The 12,459-nt window shown below is 44.7% G+C and overlaps 1 protein-coding gene and 1 long non-coding RNA gene across 3 annotated transcripts in view; one reads left to right on the top strand and one right to left on the bottom strand.

Moving 5' to 3' along the window:
• Nucleotides 1-12,459, top strand: part of LOC146510968 (uncharacterized) — a 395,415-nt gene that overhangs the window by 143,428 nt on the left and 239,528 nt on the right. The window lies entirely within an intron of this gene.
• The window catches only part of nrp1a (neuropilin 1a), a 65,713-nt gene that overhangs the window by 18,041 nt on the left and 35,213 nt on the right, over nt 1-12,459 (bottom strand). For both annotated transcript variants that reach the window (XM_085172603.1, XM_085172602.1), the window contains exon 8: nt 2,890-3,045. In XM_085172603.1, the coding sequence (XP_085028729.1) occupies nt 2,890-3,045 (156 nt within the window). The remainder of the gene's footprint in view (nt 1-2,889; nt 3,046-12,459) is intronic.

Raw genomic sequence — 12,459 nt, forward strand, 5'->3', positions numbered from 1 at the left:
AGAGATCGGCCTTCATCTGCATTAAGTTTACACAAGATGTAGCATTGGAAGGCAAGCTTTATGGCCACTTTTTAATGAAATGGTTTAAATGTTTATGCTTTCTCTATATGTAGCAGCCCCCACAGGCTGGGTAATGTGACTATGAAACCCGAGACGAGATATACCAGATTGGCTCAAGATGCTCTTTCACTGTCCTCTGTTTCCTGATCAGTTGGAGGTTTTACTGCAGTGTCTTGTTGAAAGGTCACAGATGTCACTGTTCACCCCCCTTAGGTCTGTTGACAGTTTACTAGCATCATATGAGTAGGCCGGCCACCCAGCCAAACAACTCCCCGCAGTCCGTCACAGTTCATTCCGGGTAATTGAATCACAGCAGTGACCACATGACCTCCTGACCTCCATGACTAAGCGGCAATGAGGCAAAGAGGAACCCAGCTGAAGTGAGCAGGATGGAAAAGAGATAGAAAGGCAGTAAGTTTGGTAGTTTGGCTAAGTAGTTCATGCAGCTGTGTCCAACTGCTTGCCATGCACTCCTTGAGTACAGGGACATCACTAAGGGGAACCTGTAAGAAAACCTTCCACTCTCTCAAAAGTCACGCTGAGTCTCCACTCGGTAACTGTAAAGTGGCTTTTTCCGGAGCTGCGCTAAGATGCCAAACTGCAGTCTCAGCATGTACCAAATGGTGCCCCTCTGCACAAAAGCACTTTAGAGTCTGGAAAACACAGGCTGAGTTTACCGTGGTACCTTTAAGCTGCCACTTTATAGAAGTGACAGTGAACTTTGGAGAGGGCTGGGGGGACATGTACACAGCAGCGCAAACAATCGTGCTTGGATGCTCTGTTGCCTTTGAAAACTTCTTGATATGAGTGGTAGCCTCACACTCTTTTGATTGGAAATTGTGGTATTTACATGCCATGGAAACCTGGGGACTGTTGGACACACACGTTCTTCCCTTGCCCTCTGGACACCCACAGAGAGGCTTCCAGATGGACAAAAACCTGCTTGACAGGCTGATCTGCAATCAGTGGTCATCGCCTGTCTCACTCCGGTCAAGCATACTATGCCTCTCTTCCTTCCTTTTCTTGTCCCTCTCTGCCAGCTGCTTAAACACGACAACCATCGCTCCCGCTCCTCTTTATCTCTGGTCTGTCAAGTCTTTGTTTTTCCCTGCTTCTTAAATGAAAAATTGACAGGTCCCTGACATAAAACAGAGGCAACATTCCAGCACGGTCCTCCTTGCAGGGACTTTATTGCCGTCGTTTTTGCTGTAAATGTCATGCGCTTACACGGGGAGTGAGTATATTACCCTACTGATTTAAAGTGTATAATTACATGTTGGGAGAATGTGGTTTAAGTACATACAGCCCGGTATTTCCCCTTTAGTTGAGTTCGTAAGCAACTTTGAAAAGACCGCAATTTAAATCAGCTAGATGTGCTGTTTGGACGGCACATCCAAGTGTAGCACATGTGCACGGGTGGTTTTTCATGACACGGTCACTGGTCAAGGAGGAGTGAACGTCAGCTGTTTTGATGATTTAGTTTCTTCCAAAACAGTCTTATGAAGAGCTACAGCCAAAGCATCTAGAAACACTATCAGAAAGTTAGTTCAGACAGGTCATGGAGTTGAGCTTAGTTGTAATCCCAGCCTGTAGGACACGCTATTAAAGCTTCTTTAATGAGGGCATAGTTGCAGCAGTTGTGGAAGCTGACCATAAACCTCCTTCACCTCGGCTCCTTCTTTCATGCTGCATCTGAACTGATCAATCTCACATTGTGATCACTGGTGCCTGAACTGCTCTGGGTTCTGCTCATTTATCTGAATAAATGAAGCTTTTTCACTGCAAAAATAGTTCATAACGCAGAGGTGGTGCCGGTCAGTGTTGGTCAAGTTACTTGAAAAAAGTAATCAGTAATTAATTACTGATTACTTCCCCAAAAAAGTAATCCCGTTACTTTACTGATTACTTATTTTCAAAAGTAATTAATTACTTAGTTACTTAGTTACTTTTTAAAAACATGATTTACAACCTGAATAGGTGATAAAGCGATAGATCTTTCAGCCCAATTCTACTTTTTCTACATAATCCATCATACAAAATGTAATCAAATGGAAAAGTCTCTTTTTAAAACTTGTTTTGTTAGTTTTAATCTTTTAACTTTATGCATGAAGCAAAATTTTAATTATATGCACCATTCTCTGACTGGAAGAAATTAGTTTAACATTTAAACCTATTTTCTGCACATTCCAGCACATAATATATATTGTGTTTACACTCACTCTTTCAAATAAATAAAGTCAAAGACTAGCGGTCCTTTTGCTCTATTTTCACCTGTAAAGCAGGAGTAGAGTAGGCGGAGGTTTATCCTGGTGCAGGTGTGCAGCGGTCAGTGGAAGGATACCGCAGTTTCTCTGTGAGTTTCCCATTACGTCGTAGCTACTCAGTGCTTGCTTGGAAGTTTAGGGTTTTTTTTTCGCTGTAAAAAGAAGTCTTCTTCCCACGCACAGTGGACACTAATTGTCACTTTTTACGGACTCAAACTCAAAATAAGGTCAGTACTTCCACGCTTTAAACGCTGCACGCTCATACTCTCTCCCGCACTCGATATATTATCCATTGTTGATCTGCACACAGCTGTTGTCACGAACATCACACTCGCTTACGTCACTGTCATGAGACATTCTCGCAAGAAAATCACGGTTTTAGTAACGCAGTAACGCAGCGTTCCTACGGGAAAGTAACGGTAATCTAATTACCATTTTTGCAATAGTAATCCCTTACTTTACTCGTTACTTGCAAAAAATAATCGGATTACAGTAACGCGCCCATCTCTGGTGCCGGTACACCACTCGTGGCTCAAAAGAAACTTTGAATTCTTGAGGAATATACCTTCTGTTTGGAGCCTTCTTTCAAAGTGATCCAGTCCTCTCCATTAGAGCTGACATCCACTTTGTAGGACTTGACAAAGTAAACCCTCTGGGTCTCCTGGGAAATGGCGCCCTGGGTGCCGATGGCTGAGACGAACCGCAGGAACCCGAGGTCCACCTGAAAAGGGTGAAGAGAGGAGAGACGAGTTTACAGTGAGTTTGCCCATCACTTTACTTTCTCCTTTAGTGTTTCGCTGATTAGCCTGGGCGAAAAGTGCTACAATGTAAAGCTCTTTGCCTGATAACTTTTGTAAAGACGGCTTTCAGTGCACAGCCTATATTAATAATACACAAGACAAGTTGGGGAGTTAAAAATGAGTCCCCGCTATCTGATTCACCTCCGGTCGTAGCCTCATCAGCAGCTACCTGGAATTTAATAAACAGCAATAAAATGATATTCGCATTAATGAAGCAGAGACAGGACGACAACTTAATTTCCGGCGAAGGGAGGCGAGAGCTCATTGGATAGAAGTGAATAAAACGGGGTCTGCAATCACATCATCAGAACCGGCGAGCGGGAAAGAAAGATACAGACTGAATATCAAATGATGTGTCTTTAAAATATGCAGGGCTTTATAAAGTAATCATGAACTGCAGTACATTACTGCAGGGCTATTATATTTTCACAAGGAGACAGCCAGAGGTAGCAGGGTCAGAGAGGTGGAGGAGTGAATGTCTGCGCGTCTGTGTGTACGTATATTTTGCTCAGTGCATGGGTGCTGCACTCAGAGATGATGCTGGGCAGAGAGTGGGGCTGGTTTCCATCAGACCTGGAAAAGGGAGCGCAGTCTGTGTCTGCCAGCCATCATCCCTGTTTAAAACCACCACCATCACTGCCAGGAAAGACAGAATCCTCGTCCTTACATATATATGTCCCCGCGGCTTCTGTGTCTGCGGCAGGAACGGCCTTCAAAACTTGCTTTGATCACGTTGATTAGTTTACCAGTGGGATAAAGGTATAATTTTTCAGCCACCGGCAATAATAAATGAGCTCGCTCTGACCACTGCAGAGGCTCCTTGGACCTCACCTATCATCCCATCATCCACAGCAGAGGCAAAGAAAAAAAGAGTGGGTGTGGTGTCGACCTGCAAAACTTTCAAAGAATCCCAAGCCTTCGGTGTAAAAGTAGCGAGCTTAATTTTAACAAGCACTAACACCCTCTTTTGACAGGCTGAGCTGACGGTAATGAGGAGTAATGGTATTGCGTGCAGACACCGTTTTAAAAAAAAAAACCAAAAAAAAAGAGAAATGCAAGAAGCTTGGGCGTTGGTGGAAGAGATTTCCAAGATCACGGGGAAAGACGAAGCCTTTGATGTTGACGTGAGATGGGCTCGAGCCCCGACGGATGGCGACCAGACTCTCGAGCAGATTACTGCATCGACTCAGAGGAGATAGTCGGCTTGAGCATGTGCGACAACAGTCAAATCCTTTATGGGAGTGTGAGCAGACAAGACACTTTAGCGTGTGCATTTTTTTAGGCAATCAGAGCCAGGGTTATCTTAGCAGGGCTCCAGCTCTGCTGAGGCTAAAGCCACACAGAATATACCTACTTTGCCTGCCAACATTATATACAGTAGTGTGCTTCCCTTAATGATTCAGAGCAGGGAAGGAATATCTGCATGCCACAGAATGCCGGTCAATCCCGCTCCAGAAATATAAAGACATAAACAGATGGGAGCAATGAATGAGGTTCCACTCTGCTATTCTCTCACTCTCTCCTGGCCGCCCAAAGGATGTGGATGGATGAAGACTAACAAAAAAGACAGTCAAATACGGAGACAGAATACTTTTGTTCCTGTCTACAGGCTCAAGGGGCTTTTACAGTAAGTCCCCCTGATTTCTTTTGGTGTGCAAATAGAAACAAAATCAAATCCTGTCAGCTTCAGCCAGTTCCCGTTTAATAACACAGGAACTTACTTCCTGTCTGCTGGCTAAAACGGCTGCGTGTGCCAGTAGTGGATGGAGGAAGCTGGGTCTGTGCTGGCGTTTAAGTGCATTAGCCAAGGCAGGTCTTTAACATCTGCATTCAAATGGCCAGTCTGACATATTTTCAGCCTGGACCAATAGCAAAGCAGTTTACTGTAAAGGCTTCACTGAAAATGCTCTAATAGGAAACCTTGGCCTTGGGGTTGTTTTCTCTGAATGGATCTCATTAAGTTTAATGGAGGAGAAGAGCCTCTGGGAATGAAATGAGTGGCGGGGCTAATTGGGAACACTCGTGGGTGCTCAGACTCAGACAATCTCAGGACATGTGCGTGCCTGAATATTTCTGATTAGTAGAGACGTTTTGTCGGTGGGTAAAAATGAGCGTTCGTGATTGCGCGATCTCGCTTCCCAGTTTTACGTACTTTAATCACCTTACGCTCATTTGTTTTAAACTCCTACAAACTATCACGGTGGTGGGCATAACCAAATCGCTGTAATGCTGTAATGAAAGTAAGTCCAACAGTGGAATTGAGGTAAGAAAAAGGGAAAGAGGAGAGGTGAAGGGCGAGGAGAAGGTTAGGAGGGGAGGGACAAGTGGCTGACAGCGATGCCTCGCAAGATGTGAGGGACACGAGCGCGGAGTCTCCCGCGAAGAAGTGCACAGACTAGATCAATTTCACAGACACAGCCTGATAACAGGGCCTGGGTAATGAGCAAAGCATGATTTATTAATGGCTGCTTGTTAGAAGCAGAAGAACGGTGCTGAGGCTGCGCTAACAGACCGGGGTTGCACGGGTCATGGAGAGAAGGCGGGCTGCCAGGGCGCTTGGATGCAAAGCAGAGTCCATCCTACGCCGCAGAGACCGCAGTGAAAACAAACAGGCCCAGATAATGATTACTAGTGGGACTCCTTTTAGCCCAGAGCACAGGACAGAACTTGCTGACCTATATACATAAACCGATAGCCAACATTTAGAAACTGAGTGCACAGCGGAGCTCGGGTAAATAGATCACTCACAGATGATAAGCCGTTTGTCATCTGCAGATGAAAGGCTGAGTCATGTCTAATGGGTGATGTAATGACTGCGAGGAAGGTGTGAATTATGACTCCTAATCGCAGGCCTAAAGGGAGGCTCTGCGTTTCCAGACTCTGCTGATCAAACAGAACGAACGCTTGTATCTGCTGCGCATTTGCCATATTGTTATTCTTTCCCCCTGCATAAGTGTTTGGACTTGAGCCCACCTATAGATAAATGACAACACACATTCTGGGACATGCCGGTGCACAGTAACTCATATCTGGTGGGACACACAACCTGAGCCATAAACATGCCAGGCGGGGTAAGAAATCACCCACAATCTTTCCATAAAGCAGTGGGCAAGGCTTCAGTGTGTCCTTGTCTCCCACGAGTTTTTCCTGCTCCGGCGCAGTCCAGAATACGTGTGACTTTCTCTCCGAGTGTGCGCCTGAGATGTTTTCTCCCTTCCTGTTATGAGGCAAACTGATGAGTCAAAAGCCCTATGCCCCACAAATGCCAGTGCGCACAGCTCCGGTGGTTCCACAATGTAATGAAAGCAGAAAGGCAGAAAGAGAATCAGTCGTGGGCTCGGGCTTGTAACATCAGCCAGTTACAGCCTGGTGTGAATGCAATCAGGCCGACACACTGAAATCAACGGAAGGCGTCTGGATGGTCTGATTTGATTACATCTGATTTGGTGTGTAAGTTTGTGGGTGTGGAAAATATTCACTTGCTTCACATTTTGTCATGTTACAGCCTTAAATTCAATTTCTCACCTCAAAATTTTACACACAATGCCTCATAATCACAAAGTGAAAAAAGTATTGGGAAATTCTTACAAAAATAGATGAATTTAATCCATGTGAAGAACAAGTGAAGCACTGTGAAGACTTTTCGGATGCATGTGCTCAGGCAGATGTTGTATTTCTGTATCTGTTTGCACAAGTGTGGCTTAGTTTGAAGTTTTCTAATTATACCTCATTGGCAGTAGGAGCTGTAGGCGTGATCATTAGGTGTATTGTCTCTGCATGACTCAGATGTGCAGCAAGGCCACATGATAGGTATTTCGAGGCTAAAGCCTTGTCAGTTTTGTGTAGGTGTAGAAAGAAGACATGTGGTTTATAAGGCCTGGGAGGGAAGGAGGGGTGTGTGTGAGAGTTGCGGGGGGGCTTTAAAGAAACGGCAAATACTCAAAAGCTCTATCTCTCGCTGCTTGATTGGCTTATAATTGAGTTGCCAAGGAGTTGCATAGAGCAATCCGTACTCTATGAGAAGAAGTACTTTTCTTTGAAATCCATTTTTCTGCTTGCCCAACAGAGGGGGGGAGGGGGGGGGGGAAATAGCTTCCTATCTGTGTGGGCTGCTGACTGAATAACCAAGGCCTCTAGGGAACAAGTTTATTCGTTGTCCCTCACCAAAAAACAACAACAAGAGAAATGCCCAGGGTGAGAGAGAAAGGAGAGCTCCTCTGAGTTGCAAAGTCAATGAGCAGCTGGTAGACACAGTTAGAGGCCCCGGTCCAGGAAACAACCCCTGGACATGCTTCATGGATCTCAAAGGGTAGTATAGTCAGAAGTGATGAAGCAGGCGGAGAGTCTCGAGTCACTTTCTTTCTTTTTTTGCATACAAAATCTGATTACAATCTTCTTTGTATGCTAATGAGAGGAGGCTGACATTTCGGTGAAGCTGACATTCGCAAAGATACCTCGCCACGAAGCTAAAGAGACACGCTTCCATTCCCAGATGCAGTATTTCTAAACCAGCTTTTGGCAATCTCTTCACTAATTTCTTCCGCAGTCACTTTTGGTGTAGCAGGAGCTTTGTAGGAATAGCTCAATTACCTGGAAACTGTAATTAATTTGTTCTTTCATGAAAATTGTATTACTCAAATGCTCCGGGACCTATGAGCTCCTCTCACGACCTTCCATTTATCACAGTGTTCACCTGACAGGATTACAGTTTATTTTTAGCACCACGGCACCTCTTTGGTGGCACTGAATTATGCAGGTGTTCCCATGCGCTGATCATCTGTTTTCTTGACAAAAAGGGATGTACAGGCTGGATGACAGCATAGTTAAGTTAAAGGTTGCCTGGTTTGTCACGCGTGAGGTGGGGGTGAGCTTAAACATATGCACTGTTGCATGATTGGAGAGGGAGGATAACAGTCTGGCTTCAAGTTTTTCCTTTGTGAATCACCATTATAACACTAACTCCAGGGTCATTCCCAGCCATGCCACACACATGACTAACGTGCTGAGTAATGATTATGAAACCCAGAAACAGTGATAGGGATGGGAAGCAGGGCAGACCTGAAGGTATGTCACGTCTGGAAGTGGCTGCATGATCTGATCTCAGGATCAGATCATGCAGCCACTTCGTGCAGCCACTTCATGCACGCAGCTGCACGTGATCGCTTGGAGATGATGACCGGCTACGGGACTTTCAGCCACTGAAAATGAAGCTGATTATGGTTGAGCTGAGGTTTTGTCTCAGAGTACTTATGCAGCACTGTTTCATTTAATTACATCATGCTATCCCTCATGTTTCGATTTCTAGTCTGACTTTTGGGCCGCTCCAGTCGAGTGTGGGTCTCTATTCTCTCATTGATTTTCCAATTGAGAGCAAGGCCTAGAAGGAGCGAGGCACAGACAGCATCCATTGTTTCCATTTGTAAGGCACGATGATGATCTCACCAGCAGCTGCATGCCAGCCTCCGCTCCTCGGCTCTCACTAAACTTCATCAACTGAGAATCTGCTGTTAATTACTAGTCCATATTCTAATTACTTATCACTCGGTGTGGGAAGTAAGCCCAAACAGAGGCTGAGGTAAAGAAGCAGACAATAGCAATGAAGGAGACATTTTCACAAATCATTGATCTAGGGTTTAGAGAACATTTTTAGATGATGGAAAATAGGGTGTGTCAGATCCAAGCTGCAACCCAGAGGGCTAAAAAAAAAAAGCCAACGCCACAGTATCTAGCTAAAACTAACGATATAGACATTATGACATCATGCAGTGGTTTCTGGACTCCTCATTTTCAAGTGTTAGCTTTTTTGCAGGTGACATATTGGCCTTACCAAACCAGAAATAGCAACATTTGGATAAGCGAGTAGATTAATAAGTTAGCAGCTAAAGCTAGCATCCACAGTTTGCACATCTGCCCATCAACAAATGAGTAAGACACAAGAATTTGACTCACTAAAACTGACGCACGAACCTCTTGGATGGTCTGCACCACACAGTTGACCAGCTGTTGGTTATGGCTCCCGTGTTAGCATAGCCGTCAGGTAAAGATAAGCCTGAATGCTTTTTGGGGTATTGGTGATTTTTGGAGCATTTTCTATAAAATTAGCAAGCTCAACTCTTAGGGAGGGAAAGTATAGTGTTGTAATTTAGCACTTATTAGTGGGAAATTATGTCTGTGTCATACACACATGATGTCTATGAAATCTTTTTCTTACTAGCATTAGCATGTATGGTTAGTTCTGGCTGTAAAAGAAGATAAACACACGAACTAGAAGCAGTTGCCCATATTGTTAACTTGAGGCTTCAAAGTGAGACTTTACAATTTAATCTAGCCTGTGGGCAGACCACATGGATTTAGCGTTCATTCTTATCTGATTGGTGGAAGGAATTGCACCATTATCAAGGCTCTCTGCAAGTGTTTGATTGGTGAAGGTTTATCTGGCCTCAGATTCAAAGCACAGTTTGCTGTATGGCTTTGCCTGGGCAAATACACTCAGGAAGGGCTGCCCCCCCCCCGTGTTTCAAATTGCAACTTAAACCTGTGACAATATCCCCCGCAAACGGTTGACTTTACCTTGAGATTAATATTGCATGTGGGAGATAAAGAGGCATATTGTGTCAACAAACACCGATATGCTTCTGAACCTTTGATGTCTGCAACAAAGGTGAGATTAAAGCACGCATGACAAGAGTAAAGGGACTCATTATCTCCATTTATGATTAAACAATTTAGCTTATCAGAGACGCATAAAAAATACATAAATACTGACAAAGTAGTCAGGGATAATGCATCCTGACAAGAAGATTGAAGATAATGGCAGGATCCGTTCCAGCTAAATTATAGATATGGAGACAAGCTCAAGCTCATGAGCATAAAAAAATAAAAAATAAAAGCTCCAGCTGTATGGGATAGCGTGTACTGCATATTGCCATTATGAGATGCTCAATAAAGAGGCTTTCAGGTATTGACAGTTGGGTTCTCTCCAAGACAGTCTAAATTATTCACGTTGTGTGTATGTGCAATCAATGGCAGCCGTCTCACAGAGATTCAGTCTTGGAGTGTCTTTTATTGAGTCCTTCAGATGCTTTACTGACTCTTGGTGGCCATCAGATCCTTCCTCTGACATCCTTGACAAAGCCATTGTACACTATGTGAGCTTCTCAGCAATTCCCCTAATCGCGCTCCCCGAGGAACCATTACACCAATCCATAGACTATACCTCCCCTTCAGAGTTAAATGTGTTGTACAGATGCGGACATTTCCTCGCCGGTGCTGTGTGAAAACTTGTGGTGTATCCTCATTTCTTATTTTTTAATACCTCAACCTGCTCCAGAGAACCCCACTGCTAAGCATCTGAAAAAGATGCACGTCGCGCAGCAGGGTAATTCGTACAAATCTCTTTCTACCTTGATGTAGATTTGTAAGCCTAAAATTTTCAAGCATGAAAAAAGAAAGACCTGTTTTGAGGGATTATTGTTGCTTCCTTTCCTCCCTCTTCCCTCCCCTGTAAACCTCCTCAAAGGACATCTGTCCATCTCCGTGTAGACCAAAGGGGCTGATTAATGACCTGGCTAACCCAGCACTCAATGCTGTACCCACCACACCAATCTAATTACCCAGCGGAGAGCGCAGACTCCAGCATCTCGCCCTCCTCCTTTCCATATATCAGGATGAGGCAGTATTAAAATGGATGACAAATCTGGATTATGTTCGGCAAAGAAGAGGCAAAGCAGAGCAAAAGAAAATGCCCAGGAATCAAAGGCCGGGCTGTCATGAATAATAAAACTGTCTGCCTCAAACTGCAGTCAGGGGATGATAATGAAATAAATAATGAATTGATTACTATGCATCTGACTGCGCACTGAGATGATTTGTACGTGCCGCGAGGGGGGACTGAGCTTGTTGCAACACCACGGACAGGCTTAATGAAAGAGGAATGAAGAATTCTAGTCTTTTAATACCACTTGTGATAATTGGACTTCTGCTCGGAGCGCTCGGCACAAGAACATCCTCGGAAAAAAACCCAAAACATAAATTACGTGGCAAGCGCAGACTTGGCTCTTTCACAGAGTCTGAAATTAGACAAGTCTCATTCTGTGTTTTCATCTGATTAGCATTGGGAAATCAGCATGCTCATTTGACCACATCCCTCCTTTTAAAAATGCAGATTTTACCGCCAAATCAAATCCTCAATATGATCAATACTAAAACGGGGGGAGGCTGGCAAGAAATCATCGCGATAACTCACAACATGACACGGAGGAGAACCAGAGCGGCGCAGCCTTCAAGTCTAAGCTGTTACACTTATCGGGCGGTGAACAATGGACTTTCCTTTTAGAAAGACAAATGCTGTAATGCAACAGACCATCCAACCGCTGGAGGAAGTGGTAAAGGAGCCCGTGCCTTGTTCCACTCTGACACACGCCGAGTTCCTCTGCAGGACAATATGGACCCTGCCAGACAGTCCCACTCATCCACAAACTCAAGTATGAACGCACGGACACACACAAGCGTGGGAGAGTGCTCGTAAACCGGCGCACGTACACACACTGATTAAATTAGTCTGAAGGAGCAACAGGGGCCCCCAGGACAATATTTTCATTGCAATAATAAAGGAAAAGCTTGCTTATGGCCCTCCCCAAGCAAATATTTGGCTTTGGGTCAGCTCTATTATTCATCCCCCGAGGAATATGGCGGAGCCAAAGTTTTCAGCAGTGAAGCAAAGACTGTAGAAAAGAGTCGAAAAAGACAAACAGTCTGGGCATTTACGAGGCCTGGAGGCTTTCGGTTAATAAATCAAACAAGCTCCGAATGCATCTAGGTAGTGCCTCAGTGGGTATGTCACTGGAGGGGGTTGTGCTGTGAGTGGACTTGGAATATGTGACTTATCCCAGTCTAGGGATGGAAGAACTAAATCCTTAATCTTCCCACATAAAGTTCCCTTGGTGGGTGATGATCGTTTTGTGCAGATAAGCTGACAGTCAGAAAAAAATATGATGGAGCCTGTTTGTGTGTTTGAGAGTGTCTGTGTGTGTGTGAAGCCGGGCAGGACGCCTGGAATAAATCCCAGCATCCCCCAGAGGTGGTCTCTGTTATCACGGAGAAGGAAAAGTTATCAGATAGGACAAGAAGACAGAGGGAGGGAGAGATAGGCAGGTAGGTAGACAGTGATAGAGAGAGTGGACTCGCAATTTTTGTAAGGCGTGAACTTAACCACCCCAGAGGTCCATCAGGACAGCTGACATTCATCATCGGAACTGTTGGGTGTTATGGTGAAGCTGCACCTCCAGAGGCCGAAGAACAAACACGGAGCACACCGACTGTGCTCGAGCAGGCAG

The sequence above is a fragment of the Neolamprologus multifasciatus genome, chromosome 9, assembly GCF_963576455.1.
Source record: "Neolamprologus multifasciatus chromosome 9, fNeoMul1.2, whole genome shotgun sequence".
Taxonomy (NCBI): Eukaryota; Metazoa; Chordata; class Actinopteri; order Cichliformes; family Cichlidae; genus Neolamprologus; species Neolamprologus multifasciatus.